This window comes from Macaca nemestrina, chromosome 20 (assembly GCF_043159975.1).
Source record: "Macaca nemestrina isolate mMacNem1 chromosome 20, mMacNem.hap1, whole genome shotgun sequence".
Lineage (NCBI taxonomy): Eukaryota > Metazoa > Chordata > Mammalia > Primates > Cercopithecidae > Macaca > Macaca nemestrina.
In genome coordinates this window covers 38990060-39009413 of record NC_092144.1, presented here as the reverse complement: position 1 = coordinate 39009413, position 19354 = coordinate 38990060, and the positions used below count along the sequence as shown (strand labels likewise).

Sequence of the window (19354 nt, the reverse complement as noted above, 5' to 3'; positions counted from 1 at the left end):
TTTACAGATGAGGACGCTAAGGCACGGGCGGAGGCTCACCCTTGGCTGAACTCACGACGCTAAGCCAGGCAAGGCTGCAGCCTGCCCAACACTGGAGGTGTGCCCACACGGCTCCCCACCCCTACGACCCAGCTTTGCCATCTTCCTCCTCATTTCTGCCGGCCCAAGTGTGTCTCGCCACCTGCCTGCACCCCTTTTCCCTGAGACCTCAGCTGCAGCCTCTGTCTCCTTGGCCACAGTGGCCTTGTCCACAGCACCTTGTTCAGCAGCTTGGACGGCTGGACCCATCTCCACTTGCCTAGCAGGGCTGCCACCGTTCAGGGCACTTGGCTTCGAGTAGACACTCAGAAGGAGGCTGGAGGGGCTGCGTCCCTGAGGCCCTGTTTGTGGATGCTGTGTGCACCTCTCAAACCCGTTTCCGTGCATCCCCAAGGCCAACACCGTGGTTAAGCCGCAGACGTCTAGCACCGGCCACAACCTCCTCGCTGGTCTTCCGGCCCTTGGCCTCTCCATTTCACCGCCACTCTTCCCCACTTCCTGCTGCCCTGCCTGGTGCCTGAAGCCTCCAGCCGCCTCTCAGTGCCACGCCCCTGCAGGCCCCTCTCCCCACCCCAGATCCCCTGCAGGAGGCCTCAGCCTGCCTGACTCCAGCTCAGCTCTCTGGCTTCATCTTAAGGTCAGGTCCTGAGGGAAGCCAGCCTACTTCCAGACCTGCCAGGGGCCTCTGACACAGGCCCTGTTCCCCTCCCACCACACCCTGTGGCCCCAGGGCCCTGTCGTCACCACTCACTTTCTCACTACCCAATTGGATACCTTACAGTGGGGGGCCAGAATGGCTGTGGCAACCACACCTTAGTGACAGGACTGCAGAGCACCTGGTCCCTGGAGGTCTGGGGTAGAGGAAGAGCCCGTATTTTGAAAGGTGGAGGGAGCTGTTAAAATTGTAAATTTGGTGACATATTGCATTTCTTAGGAATGTGGGTTTCCTTGCTTTAAATCTGTGATTTTCAAGCAAGAGCCACTTAGGGTAACCTGGGCATTACCATTTTTTTTTTTTTTTTTTTTTGAGACAGAGTCTCGATCTGTCCCCCATGCTGGAGTGCAATGGTGCTGTCTCAGTTCACTGCAACCTCCACCTCCTGGGTTCAAGTGATTCTCCTGCCTCAGCCTCCCGAGTAGCTGGGATTACAGGCACCTGCCACCATGACTGGCTTGTTTTTGTATTTTTAGTGGAGACCAGGTTTCACCATGTTCGCCAGGCTAGTCCTGAACTCCTAACCTCAAGTGATCTGCCTGCCTTGGCCTCCCAAAGTGCTGAGATTACAGACGTGAGCCATCACGCCTGGCCTGGCATTACCACTAAGAAACAAGACTGCTGGAGAAATGCGCAAATAATTTCAGATATTTATTAAGCACCCACATAAGAGTCCAAATGATTCTTTTTTTTTTTTTTTTTTTTTGAGACAGAGTCTCGCTCTGTGCCCCAGGCTGGAGTGCAGTGGCCGGATCTCAGCTCACTGCAAGCCCCGCCTCCCGGGTTCACGCCATTCTCCTGCCTCAGCCTCCTGAGTAGCTGGACTACAGGCGCCCGCCACCGCGCCCGGCTAATTTTTGTATTTTCAGTAGAGACGGGGTTTCACCGTGTTCGCGAGGATGGTCTCGATCTCCTGACCTCGTGATCCGCCCGTCTCAGCCTCCCAAAGTGCTGGGATTACAGGCATGAGCCACCGCGACCGGCTTCAAATGGTTCTTCTACAAACATTTTAAATTGAAGTATATATAACATATGCCCTGAGAAAACACGCATCTTCCGTGCAGTCTCCCCTGCCTTAGCCAGCAAGTGCTCTGTCTCCAGCCCCCAGGCCACAGAGCCCCATCTTCCATGGGGCTAGGTAGCCCCCTAAAGATGACCCTTTGGCTCCTAGATAGGAAGGCACTGCACAGATAGACCCTTGGTCTCCCCTGGAGTTCTGGTTCAAGGGGCGGCAACTTAACACTGCCTGTACTGCACACAGAGCAGCCGGCTTGTGTTTAGGGCAGTGGGATGCTGGTACACGTGTAAGAAGCCCTGGTTTGTAGCATAGCGTAAATTGCTATGTAAACGCTCCCACCAGGAGGCTTGTAGGGTGCCGGCATGAAGGTGCCATCCGCAGGAGGTGCACACATCAGCTCTCATGAGCCGGTGCAAGCCCCTCTGGCATAGCACCCGTTTGGGGCCTGTGTTTTTATAAAAAGCATTATAATCGCACACTTTTTTGGGAGAGCAGGGCAACTAAGGATGCTTTCCATCTCACATTCGCTGCAAGGCAAGCCTCCACTGGCAGCACTCTACAGGCAGGACACAGCCACTGGCAGCACTCTCTACAGCGTCCTTTCTCTCTCCTTCCCTCCCTCCCTCTCTTTTGGCAGAGGATACAGTTTAATTTGTGTAGATGAAATGTGCCTGCAATAAACACCACACTCCATTTCTTCACGTTCTCTGTGGTTGGAACTGAAGGTCTTGGGGGAACTTGGGCCTTGAACTTGGGTTTCCCGACTCGGGTTTCCTGCCGGGCTCAGCCTCTCCAGGCCTGGCTGGCTACGCAGCGCCAGCCATAGCTGCTCCCGCCAGACCCTGGGGCTTCATGGGGGAAACTAAAAGGGGTAGAGAAGCGCGGGTCACATGGGCTGCAAGTCGCAGCTGTTGATGGAGCATAACCTCCTTGGTCTGCATAGCTGGGGTGCCAGGGCCCAATGGCACAGGGCTGCCTTCCCACCCGGGACTCCTGCTGCCCGGGGTGCCCACTGGCATGGAAGGGGGTGGCACATTGGACTCAGGATGTGCTGCTGCCCTGCCCTGGGCAAACCACACGGACTTATCTGGCCCAGACGGGGGTCACTGACCAGCGTCACTCACAGTTGCTGTGTGCCAACCCTTATTCGACATTATCAGAGGCACACCCTGGGCTCATTTTGGTTTTTTTGGGTCAGAAAGCAGATATTTACTGAGCACTTATTATATGCAAGGCCTGCAGGGGGCTTACAATGGTTATGGCGGCGAACACCATGGGCAGTGTCCCGGTGTCCGAGCAGCTCACATTCTAGTGGAAGAAAATGACACGAAACAGGCAGATGAGGTTGCACTGGGGACTGAGAAGCGGTACAGAAAACGTAAGACTGCTGGATGCAGTGGCTCGTGCCTGTAATTCCAGTGCTTCGGGAGGCCAAGGCAGGAGGATTGCTCAAGGCCAGGAGTTTGAGATCAGCCTGGGCAACATAGCAAGACCCCCAGGTCTACAAAAAACAAGCAAACAAAAATTAGCCAGGCATGGTGGCATGCGCCTGTGGTCCCATGTACTTGAGGGGGCTGAGGTGTGAGGATTGCTTGAGCCAGGGAGATTGAGGCCGCAGTAAGCTGTGATCCCACTACTGCACTCCAACCTGGGTGACAGAGTGAGACCCTGTCTCAAAAAAAGGAAAACAAAATATCAGACAGGGTAATGTGATTGAGTGACTGGTTGGGGTGGGGGCTGCAGAGCTAGGATGATAGGGCTTTCCCTGTGTGGAGAGCTGAACGCAAGGAGGCTGCCCGCAGACTGAGGGGTCAGGAGGAAGCCTGAGAGGAAGGAATGGCAGGCACAGAAGTGCACGGGGCCAATCGCATGCTTGGGGGTGTAAAGAGGCATGAGGTGCAGTGGGGAGGTGGACCACGATGGCAGGGGTGGGCTGAGGTCCGATCTGGAAGGGCCTTGATGATGCCGGTCAGGGGCTGGCTCTCATTCTGCGTGCAGCAGGAAGTCGCTTGTGGGTTTTCAGTGGGAGAGGCAACCCCTGAGTCATGCTTCACAAAGGTCACCCAGGCTACAGTGGGTCCAGGCGTGGATGCAGGGAGGCCAGCGGGGGACTGTGGCTGTGGCTGGGTGCTGGCGGGTGGGTGGAAGGGGCTGGAGCAGCAGGTGGTGGGAGGTTGCAAGGAGGGCCACCGGGTTGTGATGAAAGGTTGATGGGGGCGTGAACGCAAGGGAGGAATCAGGATGGCTCCTTGGTTTCCCACCTGAGCATCCAAGAGGCGAGGGGCCTCCGCAGAGGCGAGGGTGGAGGGAAGGGAAGAGACGGGAAGTCCATCGTGCTGGGTGCAGCCTGCCATGCTGGGCTGCCTGTTAGACCTCCAGGTGCGGCCTGGTGGACAGCTTTCTCATTTCCTCAACAGTCACAGAACGCTGAACACAGTCAGATACACTCTGGATGAGTGTGGGTATGGCAGTGAGGAAAACAGAGTCCTGTCCTTAGGAGCTTCCATTCTAGCTGGCAGGAGGCAGACGGTAAACCAAGTTACACATGTGGGTCTGGTGGATCTGAAGTTGTGGACGAGACAGCTATGGAGGGAATGGGGAAAGAAGTCCAAAGGCGGAGCTCAGGGCATTCTATCACTGAGAAGTTCTGCAGAGGAGGAGCTCCCAAAGGACCCCGAGAGGGAGCAGCCAGGGAGGCAGGAGGAAAGTCAGGAGTGTGGGGATAAGAGGTGTTAAATGGCGGTAAGAGGCCAGGCAAGGCAGAGGTGGAGAACTGACCACTGGCTCTGAAGAGAACTCAGTGGCTTAGTGGAGCGGTGGAGGCAAAAGAATGGAATGTTTTCTATTACATCCCCGGCCTGTCCCAGCCAATCCTTCCCTATCCAATCCTGTTGCATCTCACCCAGTCCGTGCATCTATCCGGCGTTTCATGAGTCTCTGGGTGAGGTCCTCTATCCTCCTCCATCTCCCTCCTAAGCCAGTCCCTCCTCCAGGAGCTCTGATGGATCAGGCCACCTTTTCTTTTTCTTTCTTTCTTGTTTTTTTAAGAGATAGGGTCTCATCTGTCACCCAGGCTGGAGTGTAGTGGCACAATCATGGCTCACTGCAACATCAACCTCGTGGGCTCAAGTGATCCTCCCACCTCAGCCTCCTGAGTAGCTGGGATTATAGGCATATGCCACCATGCGTAGCTCAATTTTTAAATGTTTTTTTTTGTAGACATGGGGTCTTGCTATGTTGCCCAGGCTGGTCTCAAACTCCCAGGCTCAAGCAATCCTCTTGCCTCGGTTTCCCAAAGTGCTGGGATTATAGGTGTGAGCCACCACGCCTGACCCAGTACACATTTTCTGTAAAAGGCATAGGGAAGGGCAGGTCTTTGCTCCTGAGACCTGCCTCCTACGGCTGGAGGTTATCTTTTTTGGGCAAAGCAGACCAAGACACAATAGCTGAATCCCACTTGGGGCCTGTCCATTTCAATGCCCTCTAGGATAGCATCACCTGCCCTCCTGTGAACACAGCTTATCTCTGCGCCTGTCTATGAGGCCTGTCCATTTCAGATGCCCTCCAGGACAGCAGTGCCCGCCCTCCTGTGAACACAGCCTATCTCTGCGCCTGTCTAGTTAGCAAGGCTTGCCCTTCACAGCTCAGGAAAAATTACCAAGAATGTTATTGACTCTAATTTTAATTTGTCTAGCACTCTTGTTAATGATGTCTATTTAAGACATCCATTAAAGGCCCACGAGGTTAATTAAATGGACAATTCCAATACGGTTCTATCAGAACCCCTTCTATTAAATTAATATTATAGACATTTAACAGATGTCTTAGACATTATAGCTAAGAAATGCAAACTAAATTAAAGCTAAAGGCATTGTCCAGAAAGCAATTTTTTTTTTTTTTTTTTTTTTTTACAGAATTTATGGCTTTGTGGAGGGATGTTCCTGTTTACTCTTCGGAACCTGGGAGATCAGTCATTTGATGATCTTTACCAGCCTCCAGGAAATGTCGGCCTGAGAGTCCCAAGTCTGAAATCACAGTCCAGACCTCAGAGCTGGAAGAGACTTTACACACCATCTGGAGCCCAGCGTCCTCAAACATCAGTGATCAGCTGGGGTCTCAGGTAAACACACAGCTATCTGGGTCCCGCCTCTGGAGGCTGATTCAGTAGGTCTGAGGTGCAGCCCAGGATCTGGCTGCTCTGAATGTGCACCCACTAACTCTGATGTGGGAAGTTCCAGGATGCCATTTCAGGAATGCTAATGGCCCCACTTGACAGATGGCAGCACCACGATCCCCAAGACTTCAGAACTGCATGAATGGATCAGGAGAACTCCACCTCCTGCCCCATGGATTAGGGCTTTTCCAGCATCTCTGCCATCTCTCCACTCCTGGCAGCCATATACCCGTTCTGGCCTCTCCTCCTGCCTGCCTGATCCTGGGGGCAGACCCTCGCAGGCTTCCCCTGCCTTCCTGGGTCCTCCACGATGCTTCCGCGGACTCCCGCCCTGAGCCTTGGTGTGGATACACTCTTCACACTCACAGCTGCCCAGAGCCGGAGTCCCTGCCCCAGGGAGACTTCTCTGCCCATCCTGCCCACCTGTGCACGCATTTCCTCCCCCATCTAGACTGTGCCTGGCCCCAGCAGGAGGAGGAGTTCAGCTGTTTGCAAAAATGAAGGGGCACTGGGCAGCCCTGGGTACTGGAGGCAGCAGCCCTGGACCCAAGTTCCTGTATGAGCATGTCACAGAATCCAGTGGTGATGGCAGCTCAGGGGCCAGCAGTGGGGGTGGCTGGACTGGCTAGTGGTCCAAGCAGCCCATATGGGGGGACGAGAAGGCCAGGCCAGTGTCTGAGGATGGGAGCCAGGTGACTGTTGGAGACTTTCTGGGAGGCACAACCAGTCTGTCCTGGCTGGGACAGCTTCGGGGTGGCAGTGGACTGACTTGGGTCTCCAAATTCATATGATAAAGCCCTTGCCCCCAATGTGACTGTCTGGAGACAGAGACTTTCAGGGGGGCATAAGAATAGGGGCCTAATCCAATAGGACGGGCATCCTTCTACAAGGAAAAGACTCCAGGGATCACTCTCCTTGCACACAGGGAGGAAAGGCCGTGTGAGGACAAGAAGGGAGAGGCCTCCCCAGAAACCAACCCTGCCAGCACCTTGATCTTTGGCTTCCAGCCTCCAGAGCTGTGAGAAAATGCTGCAGCTCCAGTGTGTGGCATTTTGTGATGGAGATTAGAGCAGACGGATACATCAGCCATGGCCCACACTGCCCTTTCTCCTCCAAGAACCTCATCCTTTCCCCCGAGGCTCTGGCCTATTCTCTGCAGACCGTGTGTGGCAGCTGGGCACTGGGGAGATGTAAAGGGCCCCTGGGCCCCACTCTTTGAACAGTGGGTCGCTGGGCTGATGTCTCCCAGTCCTGCAGCCTCTGGGTCCTGTCCTGAGTTGCTAACCATTCTCTCTTTCCTCTTTGGCACTTTCTCTGATGCACGGAGGCTTACACGAGGAGAATGTGGCTCTATCTCCCACGAGACCACATGGCCAAGGCCTCAGCTCTGCCAGGGTCCTGCTCCTTGGACAGTGGACATGGGAGAGATCGGGCCAAAGAGTACCACATCACCCTCCATGACAAGCTGTGCCACAGTCTATGGAGACATGGCAGCCCTAGCCCCTGCCCCTGCCCCTGGGCCTCAGGTCATGCTTTCGGCAGCTGTTCCTCATCAGGAACCATGTCCTGCCAGGCTGGGCCCTCCCCTTTCCCTCCTCTACCTGGGAGATGACATGGCCCCTGGGTAGACCATGGGGGCAACAGTGTGTCCTAGAAACAGGCAGGCACAGCGGCAGCTTTGTGGCCGGCGAGCACCTTCGCCACGTCTCCTTGGGGGAGAGGGAGTGATATCTACAAATTAAACAGCCACTCACACAGAAACTTGAGTCTGCGCCAAATGAAAAACAGATTTCACATGGCAAGCAGTACCAACAACTTTTCTGGAAAGCAACTGTGTATTTACACAACAGTGGACGTCTTTTACATTGCAGAGGGGTGGGTAAGAGCGGGATGGCTAGAAAGCTACAGCACCTATTCGGTTATGAACACTGTACTTTCAGATGGCTGGGGGAATAGATGCCACTTCCCACTCAAGACAGGGATTTGCTCAGAGGGAAAGCAGGTAATAAAGGCAGCACATCCTGCACTTTAGAACCGCATCCGTCTCATCCTGCAGCCACCCTGTAGCTGAAAGCACAGTTCTGGAGCCCAACTATTAGGTCCAAATCTCAATTTTGCCCTTGAGTCAGCGAGGCCTTGGGCAAGGGGTCCTTTGAATTCTGTCTTCCTGTGGTAGACGAGGATGGCCACACCACAAGGCAGTCGCTGGGCCGGGCCCCGTGTCCCTAGCCCGTGCGTGTGTGCATCACTGGCAGCGGTGACTGCGTGCTGCTTGGGGTACAGCACTTGAGCCACCTCAGAACACCCTGGTGAGCAGTGGACGCTTGCACCAATGGAAGCAGGACCGAGGCACTGGGTTGGTCCCTGTGAGACTCTGGGTGCATTGTGAGCCTTGGGGAGGGGCAGCGGCAGAGGCCTGGGCCTTTCTGCTCTCCTGGCACATAGCAGACAGTGTTCCCACTTCCCTTCTCCACCGCGGTGTTTCTCTCTGGTGTGGTCTGGGTGGAAGGCACCAGGAATGCAAAGCCCCAGCACTGCTGCTTCTCCTGGGGGAGAAAAGATTTGTGGCCTGCCTTTCGCCAGGAGGGCTCTTGGCCTTGCCTTGTTGATCGGCAGATACTGGCTCCTCAAAGGGAAGGGGTAGTTGGTCCTTCTGAGCCATGTTTCCAACCCATCTGGTAGGCTGGTCCCCTGGCCCACTCTCACTGCAGCCCTGGGCCCGCTCTTCCTCTGGCCCTGCATGGAAGGGCCTGCCTGACCCACTGGCTTTACAGACACACCGTCAGAGGGCCAGAATCAGACTGAAAAGCCCAGTCTTTCAGCAGCAAAAATGGCGAAGAGATCAACGGGCGTCAATGCTGCTGGCGTGGCTTTTGCAGGTCTGACCTTGGGAGGTGATGCCGGGCGACCTCCTTTCAGTCCTCCATAGCTCAGCGTGGCAGCTCAGGAGCGGGCACGCTGTGGCAGGTCCCATCTCACTACGCTGGGGCGACCGTGTATGGGCACAGCTGCACACAGTGCTCTGCTCCTGGGGTCCACCCCAGCTGCAATTCCTGAAGTGAATAAGCCCTAAGTCCCTTAGCAACTCACCCTTCAATCCTCTTCAACCTTCCTGAAATAGCAAAGTAAACCTCAGGTAGGTCAAAGAGTTCCACCCAAAGGCGCACCTCTGTAGACACCTGCCATCCAATGGACCTCTGGGGCCCCCCTTCCCTTTCAACCTGGCTGGACTGCAGCAATACCTCCTTTATTTGATCCCTGGTTATGTCCACATGTGGACTGTATTATCACAGAGGCAGCTGATTCACCATAGAGCACTCAGAAAACATGGAAAAGTATTTTTTAAAATCGAGTGATACTAGTCAAGTCAACCAGAGTTAACCCCGGTGTGCTTCCTGCCAGTCTGCTCCTCTCCATGGGAGTCACACAAAATGAAGATCTCCTAGAAAGAGAAATTCCTCTGTCCCCTGACTTCTTCACTGGGTACACCGCGACCTTCCCATGTTGTTGAGCATCCTCAACTCAGAACGTCACTGGCTGGAGGTGGTCTATAAGCAGAATTGGCTTAACCATCTCTTCACTGAAAGGTTGGCATTTAGGAGTGTCCAGTTTTCAGCTGTCATCAACAACTGCGTTAGATGGCAAAGAATTCACAGGTCAATCGTTCCCTTTGCTTTGAACTTCTTCGCAGACCGTTCACTTGACCGAAGCTGGAATTTGCTCCCGTAAATGTAGGAAATAAAGCCATCGATTTCCACAGTGAACACGCAGTTTAGCTTGGGGATAACTGAAAAAAAAAAAAAAAAAAAAAAAAAAAAGGCGGGAGAAAAAAGATGAGGAAAAATCCTTGGCAGTAAATATTCATTTATTTATTTATTAATATTTTACTTTTAGGTAGAATATTATTCGGAACACATTGAATGAAAAAAATAAGCTAATAGGAAATGGGAAACCCCCCACAAGGGGAGGGGCATTAGGGTTACATGTGGTTATTCTGCCATAGGTCCATCTAGTCACATGCTAAATGTAACTTGGCACCTGATCTTCAGGGTAAAAGGCTATACACCAAATTCCCAGGACCAGAAAGTCCCAGAACACCCGCCAGAAACTGGTTTTCCCACATTAACTTTCAGATGGGCTCCTGGCCTTGTGCTCTGTGGGGAAACTCTTACACCACTTTCTGAGGTTTACATTGTGAAGCAGAAGGATATGTAGGAAAATAAGGGAAGCAACAAGAAAAACCAAGCTCAAAAATTAAAGGAAGAAGGCTGGATGCAGTGGCTCATGCCTAAAATCCCAGCACTTTAGGAGGCTGAGGCAGGCGGATCACTTGAATTCAGAAGTTTGAGACCAGCCTGTCCAACATAGTGAAACCCTGCCCCTACTAAAAATACAAAAATTAGCCGGGTGTGGTGGCGCGTGCCTGTAATCCCAGCTACTCGGGGGGCCGAGACAGGAGAATCCCTTGAATCTGGGAGCGGAGGCTGCAGTGAGTTGAGATTGTGACACTGTACTCCAGCCTGGGTGAAAGAGCGAGACTGTCTCAAAAAAAAAAAAAAAAATAAAAAAAATAAATAAATAAATAAAGATAAAAAAATTAAAGGAACAAAACCCTCTAACTACAGTTTGTTATCTCTGGATTTGTGAGCAAGGTGGGGTGTAGAAATCCTGGGAGACCCAAAGTATCTGCTAGAGCAATGCTGGCCACCGATGGAACCCAAGTGTTATCATCAAGGACACGGCTCAGAATTTCAGGGACAGGCGCCCCTCCTGTTTCTACCCTGCTGCCTGTTTGGCTACATTCCTCTGGGAGCAGCAGCCTTGGGGCAGGTGGAGGCCCTCTCCTGGCGCCCAAACAGACCCAGGTCCCCTGAGGCACGGCCAAGATCTTTCCTCCGCTTGGCCATTTCTGGCTGGGGCCGCTGGCTGCACTGACACACGCCTCTTGGGGGCGCCACGGGAGCAGACGGTGGTCTCTGCAGGCTTTAATGCAGGTTCAGTAAGTATCTGCAATCAGCGCTCAAACCAAACCCTTGGAGCCCCGAGGAAAAGGCTAACGCAACAGCTGGAAGCCACAGCCCACACGCAACGCGCTCGGAAACTCCTACATACCTTTCAGGCGGTCTTCTTTGGTGATAATTTTGAAAATGTGCTTTGTTTCCTGTAGAAGGATTCCTGTAATACCCACATAAGAGGGGCACTTGGATTTTGTCACTGTGAAGAAAAAGGACAGTTCCAGGCTCAGGCCTCTGTGGTGCTGGGGGAACCACAGACAAGCAGGCCTCAGGGGTCCGGGGTGCTGGTCCCACCCTCTGAGCTAGCAGACGAAGGAAGACAGCACCCAGGGCGTGGGGGCTCAACAGCTGGGCACTGACGTAGCCAACGAGAACCCAGGCTTCCCCTGGGGCTCTGCAGTCTCTGGACTGTCCTATGAGGTGTCCTTCGGAGAGTCTGTGGCCACAGCAGTCTTGGGCAGGATTCTGGAGTCAAAGGTCACACATGCGCCCAGGACCATCAGGACCCACGGGCTGGCTGCTCTGATGCAGCCAGGACTCCCTTGCAGGATCTGCACAAACACCACCATGCACTGCCCAGGATGCTGGCTGGAACGTGAGTCCTGCTGCAGAGCTGCCCAGCAGCCAGCACTGTGAGACGAGCCACCATCACAAGCAGCAGCCCCTCCCTCGTCCTGACCCAAGCCTCAGTGTAGGTGACAGAGTCACCAAGCAGCTGCAGTATGCCTGCACTGTCCTCGGGAGATGCCAGGGACATAGTATGGAAAGAGGCAGTCCCGGATCCTGCTCTCACGGAGCCCAGGTTCTAGCAAGGCAGGGTGATGCATGGTGAACCACACCATTCTACTTTCTGACAGCGACGAGTGCTATGAAGAGTAGGGACAGGGCAATGAGTGTGGAGGGTCATGGTTTGCAATGGTAGACCCTCAGGGGAGTGGCATTGGAGCAGGGCTGAACAATCGGAAGTCGGTCTGTGCACACACAGGAGAACTCCCTGGCAGAGGTAAGGAGCAGAGGCGAAGCCCTGAGGCAGGGCAGGAGGAAGGCAGTGTGGGAGGCCTGCTGCCCCAGGGAGCGGGGAGGCCTTAGACCACAGCAAGGAGGCAGGTTTACTCCCATACGATGGGACGCTGCCGGAAGACTTGAAGCACGGAAGGAACGTGCTCTGATTCCTGTATAACCGGCACTCCGGCTCCCTGGTGCGGGGAGGAGCTGTGTCTGAGGTAATCTGGGGAATGACAGTGGCTGAATTTAGGTAGTAGGATGTTCCGAAGGATTAGAGGAGGGGATTAGGAAAGAAGAAACATAGACACTATTTCGGTTTTTGGCCTGAACAACCAGCATAAATAACTGAGTAATTAAGTGAGATGGAAAAGAGCAGGAGGGGTTGCTGTGAGAACTGGGGGTAGCTTTGGCTATGTAAAGTCTGAGATGCCCCCTGAACATCCAGGTGGCTGTGTCAAGTGGGCAGCTGGATGCCTGAGCCTGGAGTTCAGGGGACGGGCCTACGCTGGAGACGTCACCTTGGGGGCTGTCAGGTGTAGCTGACATTTGAAACCACAGCATTGGATGAAAGGGATTCTGTGTTCAAGATTCCAGGCCATGGGTGAGTGCCCACAGCTACTGTGCCCTTTAGGGTGCCAACAGGGGTCCCTGTGTGTAGGTACACGGAGGGGAGGTACACGGAGGGGAAGGTACACGGAGACCACTTAGGGTGTGTCCAGCAAATGGCCAGACCGGCTAAGACAGCCAGTGAGAAGCATCTCCCACCCTTAGTGCGGGGATGATGGTGACTGGGGCCCATCTCAGGGAATCCACATGGTAAGGAGCGTGTCCAACAGAACACACGCCCTGGGTCTCCACAGAGCGACAGTGTGGACCTCCGGATGGCCACGTGCTACACGCTCTTAGGTAAATTACCTGAAATAATAGCCCCGTGAAGATCTGCCTTTAACAGTTTGGCCTGAATCATCTGTGGCTGCCTGCAAGGTAAACAGAAGCCCTTGATTTACACCATGATAAAAGGTTCCAAAAGAAGCAACTAGGTCTTCAACCGCAGCCAGGCTGGCTCCTGAAGCTGCATTTACAACGATCAGAGACTTGAGATCCACCCCAAAGAGCGAAGCTTCAGGAATGCAACTTACGTGTCTGGCTTTAGCCCATTGCACAGGTCCCTGATGTACTGTTTCCAGAGTTCATGGAGAGGGAGGAAAAGACTGTATCTGTGGCAGAGTCAGAAACGGAAAAAGTTAGACAACATGAGCTTGGGATGACAATGTCCAAATAGCACAGAGCTTGGCTTGATGCCAACAACTGTGGCCTGGGATCATTAGGAACTACGTGCAAATCCTAGGATGAGCAATTGAGCTGGTAACAGAGACCAAGAACCTTCACCTCTCTAACTTCAGTTTCCTCATTGGTAGGACCACACCAGCCCAGGGCGGTGTCCACTTGGACTTCTTTTCATGAGAGAGAAATAAACGTGAGTCTTGTTGAAGCTACTGTTATTGTGAGGTTTTCTGTTACGTGAAATTGAACCTAGTAAGCCCCCAATAAAGCAGGGGTTGCTGGTTGTCACGCAGGTCCTCATGTGAGGCAGCAGGCTGGTCTGGAAGGTGGGCAAGCAAGTGGTGGGGAGAAGAAGAGGGGAGCAGGGGCGAGGACCCCAACAGCTTTCCTCTGGGCCGTTATCTCCAGTCTTCATGCCTTGTGGGGAATCCGTTACCATGAAGCCTTAGGTTAGAGAAATGAGGACCTTAAGCTCAAACCCAACTGGGGTTCCACCCGGGAAGCAAATCCTGGGAGGCAGCAGCCCCTTCTCCACCTGAGGCCCAGCTGATCTCCTGAGTGGGGCCGGGGACAGCGTGGCATACTTTAAGCGTCTTCTAGAATGTGGGAGGCTATTTGGCTGTCGATCTCCAAGCAAAAGCCTACAGACAGCCCTAGGACACGCACACTCAGACCCGTCGCCAAGGAGGGATGGAGGGTTGGCTGGAGGAAGGCATCCTCCCACAGGACAGGACAGTGATGCATTCCTTTGGGAAACTTCTGAAACGTGTGGGCAACATCTTGCTTTGGCAATGAAACCCCAGTGGGTGACTGTCTGGCGCTATTAAAAGCTACAAAGTGATACACACTAAAAACATATCAGTTCCTCTTTTCTGTCTAACAAAGCCGAGGGACAAACAGCCTGTTGCCATGGGCAACAGATGTACTTGGACGGGTCTTACTCGTGAAGGTGAGGAGGCAGGCCAGACAATGAGTCCTGTCTCACCCGCCTCGCTGAACACAGCCCAGATTGGTAAAGGAAGGCTGCCCTCTTGTGGCAGACAACAGAGAGGCGCCCTTAGCTTAGGTGGAGCCAGGCTGCCTCCCCAGCGACTCAGTCAAGTCCACACACCCAGAAGGGTAAGCACCGCGGGCAGAAAGAAGGGAGGAGCTCAGGTTACCTCTGCTGCTCTGGTTTAATATAAAAGAGCCGCAGCTCCCTCCTTTGCCTGGCAGAGAGGCCTTTGGCTTTCTTCTTCTTCTCCTTGCGCTTGTGGCGGGTGAAGTACTCCAGGACCACGGCCTTGCGCTGCAGCTGGTCCTCGCGGGCCTGCGGGCTCATGCCGGGTGTGCTGCGCTTCAGGAAGGCCCTCACGAAGGCCTGGGCCCGCTGTGCTCCTGGAGGCTGCAGGCGGACAAGGGGGTGCAGCGCTCACTGCTCTGGTCTGGGCAGCCCAGGATCCCAGGCATCCCGCCCGCAGCTACTGGGAGAGCAGATGGGGCCCATCCCTCCACCCACTGAGGCTCACGCCCCGCTCATCTGCCATGTGTCTGCTACCCACAGTTGCCGAGATGTAAGTCACACTCATACACAAATTCATGACCGTTTGTCACACACAACAGCATGTCAAACCCTCACTTCCTGCTCTGGCCCTGCTTTTCTGAGGTTATTCTGCTGAGGACTAAAACCTTTCTATCTGGAAGAATACTTCAGTCACTCTTGGCAGAAGAGAAAGCTTGAGAAATGTGTAACAAAGATATTCAACCAGGCATGACCAGATGAAACTAAGTGAGCTCAGAGTAGCACTAAGCTATGGAGGAACTGATCCTAACACTACAGAAAACAGCAAAACTAGGGCTCCAGGGTCAGCCAAGCCTCAGGGGGTAGGGACCCTGACACTGTGCCCTTAGGACAATACTCCTTAACTGGGTTTCCAGCAATGTGGGCATGGTGTGGGCTACTCTCCAAGAGGTCCGCTCCTGCCCCGCAGACCATCACTTGGAGGAAAGTACCGTCAAGAGCATCTCAGGCCCCAGACTCTCTCTCTCTCCAAAGGGCGTCACTGAGAGCCGGGCGTCAACTTACCATGAATGAGCGTAGGCTCTTAGAGAGGACTTCTGAAAAAATGACTGTCATAATTGTGTGCAATTCTCAAACAAACAGACAAAAACCTCCAAGCTCACTACCTCTCAAGTTGGAGTTCCAATAATGGATTCCTCATTTGGTGGCAGATGCCACTGCCCTCGCGCCTGCCACAGCCCTGGGCAGTTCTCTCTCCTGAGGGCCTGTCTCCTGGCTGGGCTGTTTCCTGAGCTTTTTACACTAGCCAGGTGCCAAATGCTAAGACTGAGGCTGACAGACTGATGCTGATCTGTCATTAGTAACCCAGCCCTCCCTCTGTGGGAGAGCAATGGGAAGATAGGGTACACATAGCCTTCGAGGGAGCTCACAGTATGATGGTGGGAACTCTGTTCAGTTTTGCACCTGTAGATGCTAACTAAAAATTAATTCACTCTCATCATTGTGACTATAGTAGGACAATAATCTGATTATCTTAAATACCTGAGTGGCTCGTCTTTCATGGAGAAGCGAAATAAAGGCATACTGGTCTTTCAAAATCTTGCTTTCAGGGTAATGCTCTCACTATGAGCTACAAGAGGAACTTTTGTGAAACTGACAAAGCAGGCTGAGGCATCCAGATATAATCTGTAAATTTCACTTATGATATGTAATTGCACACCTTCTGCAGAAGTGCAGAGGGCACAGTGACAAGGTTGAATGATGCTGCTCACCACATGGGCACAGCCTGGTGTCCCCAACATAGTGGAAATGATAAAAGGTTAAGAAAAGCCTCATTTTACCAAACTTGACTTTAGCACAACAGAAAAGGAGGCCGGCAAGTGGGAACAGGTCATCAGAACTACAGACTTTGATCCAGCCTTAGATGTCTGCCAGAAAAATGAGGAGTACAATGTGGGTAACGACATCTCAACCAGTGACAGGGGCTCAGAAGCTACTGAGCCATCTTTGCCATCACCTCTGTTGCTCCTGGACCTCCTGCCAAGAACTGACCTGGACATCAGAGTCTTTCGCCTCTTTCTGAGACAATGCATGATAGATCACACCTAGAGGATTAAAAACAAGAAATGATCAATTCTTGTTGGGTATGGCTGTAAGACCCAAGACTTCTCTAACTATGAAAATAATTACACCGCTGGATGCATGGCTCACACCTGTAGTCCTAGCACTTTGGGAGGCCAAGGCGGGTGGATCACCCAAGGTCAGGAGTTCGAGACCAGCTTGGCCAACGTGGTGAAACCCCGTCTCTACTAAAAATACAAAAATTAGCCGGAGGTGGTGGCTCACACCTGTATTCCCAGCTACATGGGAGACTGAGGCAAAAGAATCGCTGGAACCTGGGAGGTGGAGGCTGCAATGAGCCGAGATCGTGCCATTGCACTCTAGCCTGGGTGACAGAGACTCTGTCTCCAAAAAAAAAAAGTAAAAGAACTACACTTATAACATATGCTTATTCATATTCAGAGATAGGAGATCAGGTTGGTAAGAAGAGCAAAGCTTTCTTGGATGCCTCTTATCCCACCCTCTGGCCACATCTATGCTAGAATTTTCAAGCTCATGGTTTAAAAAGAGTGCTTCTCAAAATTTAACGTGTGGAAAAATCTCTGGGATCTTATTAAAATGCAGATTATTGGTCTCCTACCCTAGATCCTGAGTGTCTAACATATTCCCAGATGCTACTGCAGGTCAGGGGATCACATTTTGAGTTGCACTGGTTTAAAATATCCCAAGTTAGAAGCCCGAGCCCTTGCTAACGAGGTAACTCATTTAAAAGTTATATGATATAGCTGTCTAGGATGTAGATGGTTAGAAATAGGTTTTGTTAACTGTAAGATGTTTAAAAAGATTCTTCACATTTTAATATTAAATTATAATGTATCATATAATCAAGGGTGTCCTGAACTGATGAAATACAACAGTTCTTCCTTTAAACTCAAAATATACATCAGTCAATAAAGTTTCAACCTCTAAAACAAATTCCACACTTCTGTTTCTTAATTTATTGAAAGAAGAAAACCATGGCACTGGGGACACAGTACAGGTGTGAATGGAGTAAGAATGGGACTACTAAGGCCTGGTTTATGAGCTAAATAGCTAGAAAATGTAATTTACACTATACTCTGTAAATTTAATTCCAGCTTTCTTGTACTTCCCTGAGAATGTCTGATGCAAGGTGGTTACAAGTTTTTTGTTGTTCTTGTTTGTTTTGATATTGGGTCTTTCTCTGTTGCCCAGGCTGGAGTGCAGTGGCACAATCATAGCTCACTGCAACTTCGACCTCCTGGTTTCAAGTGATCCTCCCACCTCAGTCTCCTGAGTAGCTGGGACCACAGGTGTGTGCCACCACACCTGGCTTTTTTTTTTTTTTCTTTCCAGGTTTTGTAGAGATGGGGTCTCACTATGTTGCTGCCCAAGCTGGTCTTCAACTCTTGACCTCAAGTGATCTCCCTGCCTCAGCCTCCCAAAGGACTATAGTCGTGTCCCACCACACCCAGCCAGGTATGTTTGTTTGATCAAGCAAACCAATGTGGCTGCAAGTTTTATATACAGCATCTAGTTCTCCCTCAAGCGGAAGTTGGGGATTATAAACTGTAGAGAGCAACTTGAGGGGCCTGATAACTTTGCTTCACCTGTTACAGGTGCTTAGTAACAGACTTGGAAGTCTTTCTGTAACAATACACATCTAACAATTACTGAACACTCATTACTCGCCAGAAACCTCATTAAAAGGTAGACATATTTTTTCCCATCACACTTGTGCCCATGAGCAAATTGAAGCTCCGACATGCTGAGACAATCTACTTGATCATATAGGTACAAAGTGGCAGAGGTGAAAAATCAAAATTCTGATCGAAGGCCCAGTCTTAACGGTGACTACACGTCCCTCCTTGGCACATGTCTTCTACCCCTAAGTCCCAAAGCTCTGGGTTAGTGATATCATTCCCCAGCAGCTCTCGGCGCGTTGCATCAGATAAGAGTGCGAAACCAGCTCGCAGAAAGGAGCAGGGTCTTGACTGCGGTCACCCCGGGAGGTAGTGGCCAAGTTGGGCCAAGGCCTGGAGCCCTCCTCTAGCATCGCACACCACTGAGCAGCTCCCGGGAGAACCTGACTCCAGCCCTGACATCCCTCCCTAGCTCAGAGGTCGAGCCAGGCTAACCCGTGTTCCAGCCCTCAGTTTTTATGTAGGGTGGGCCCATTCCTGTAGCGGTTCTTTAGAACTCCGCAGCGACAGGCAGCCCGGACCCATTTCACCCACCAGCACCAGGACCCCGACCCTTAACATCCCCAACCCTCTCTAACTTCGCGGCCCCGCTTACTCTTCATTCTCGGACCGCTTCCGGCGCGCTCTGATGACGCACTGGCAGTTGCTGTCGCAGACTCTCGGATATCGGAGATGGCGCTGTGCGTGACATCACCGACACTCGCCCACCTCGTGGGCGCATGCGCTTGGATAGGGATTGGGCGACTGAGAGCGTCTTAGCGGGTGTCGGGGAGCAGTGGGGAGGCGTGAGTCGCTTCTTGGGGCCTTTTCCGCTTGCATCTTTTTGCGGGACAGTCAGTAGGGTTGGGGTAAAGGCATGTGGAATGCTTTGGAAGGTCCAGAGCGGAGTGAGGCGAGGCGACTTGGAGAGGACTGGAAGGTTGGGGACTTGGGAGGGCGGAAATGGGACTGGGACGGTGGGATGACGTTTTTGTCGTCCCTAATCAGCGCTCTTACGGATGAGCCGCGGCAGCTTCCGCTGTGGGCACGGGCACCGAAGCTGGGACAGCAGGCTTAGGTTCTAGTGCCGTGTCTGCTGCTGACTAGCTGTTTAACCTCGCTTAGGGCACTTCCCATCTCTTAAGCCTCACTTGCAGTCTGTGCTGTGAATGGGGTCGGCCGCACAGGTGATGATGCGCCTCCTGGGTCCCTTTGATGGTTTCAAGACGCTTTCTTGAGACTCAGAATATTAGTTTTTATCAATAAAAAAATCATAGCAATAAGATCAAAGGTGGCTCACACCGTGGGAGGCGCAGGCGGGAGGAGCTCTTGAACCCAGGAGT

At 52.5% G+C, this 19354-nt stretch overlaps 1 protein-coding gene across 1 annotated transcript; it reads right to left on the bottom strand.

The window, feature by feature from the left end:
• Window positions 1-9177: 9177 nt before the first annotated feature.
• Window positions 9178-18675, bottom strand: LOC105487654 (POP4 homolog, ribonuclease P/MRP subunit). The gene is made up of 7 exons (XM_011751155.2): window positions 18628-18675; window positions 16303-16355; window positions 14411-14634; window positions 13106-13183; window positions 12882-12943; window positions 11059-11160; window positions 9178-9733 (listed from the first exon to the last, which is right to left on the bottom strand). Exons 1-7 carry the CDS (start codon window positions 18632-18634, stop codon window positions 9597-9599), a joined length of 663 nt encoding a protein of 220 aa, XP_011749457.2. The 5' UTR covers window positions 18635-18675; the 3' UTR covers window positions 9178-9596.
• Between the last annotated feature and the right edge of the window lie 679 nt (window positions 18676-19354).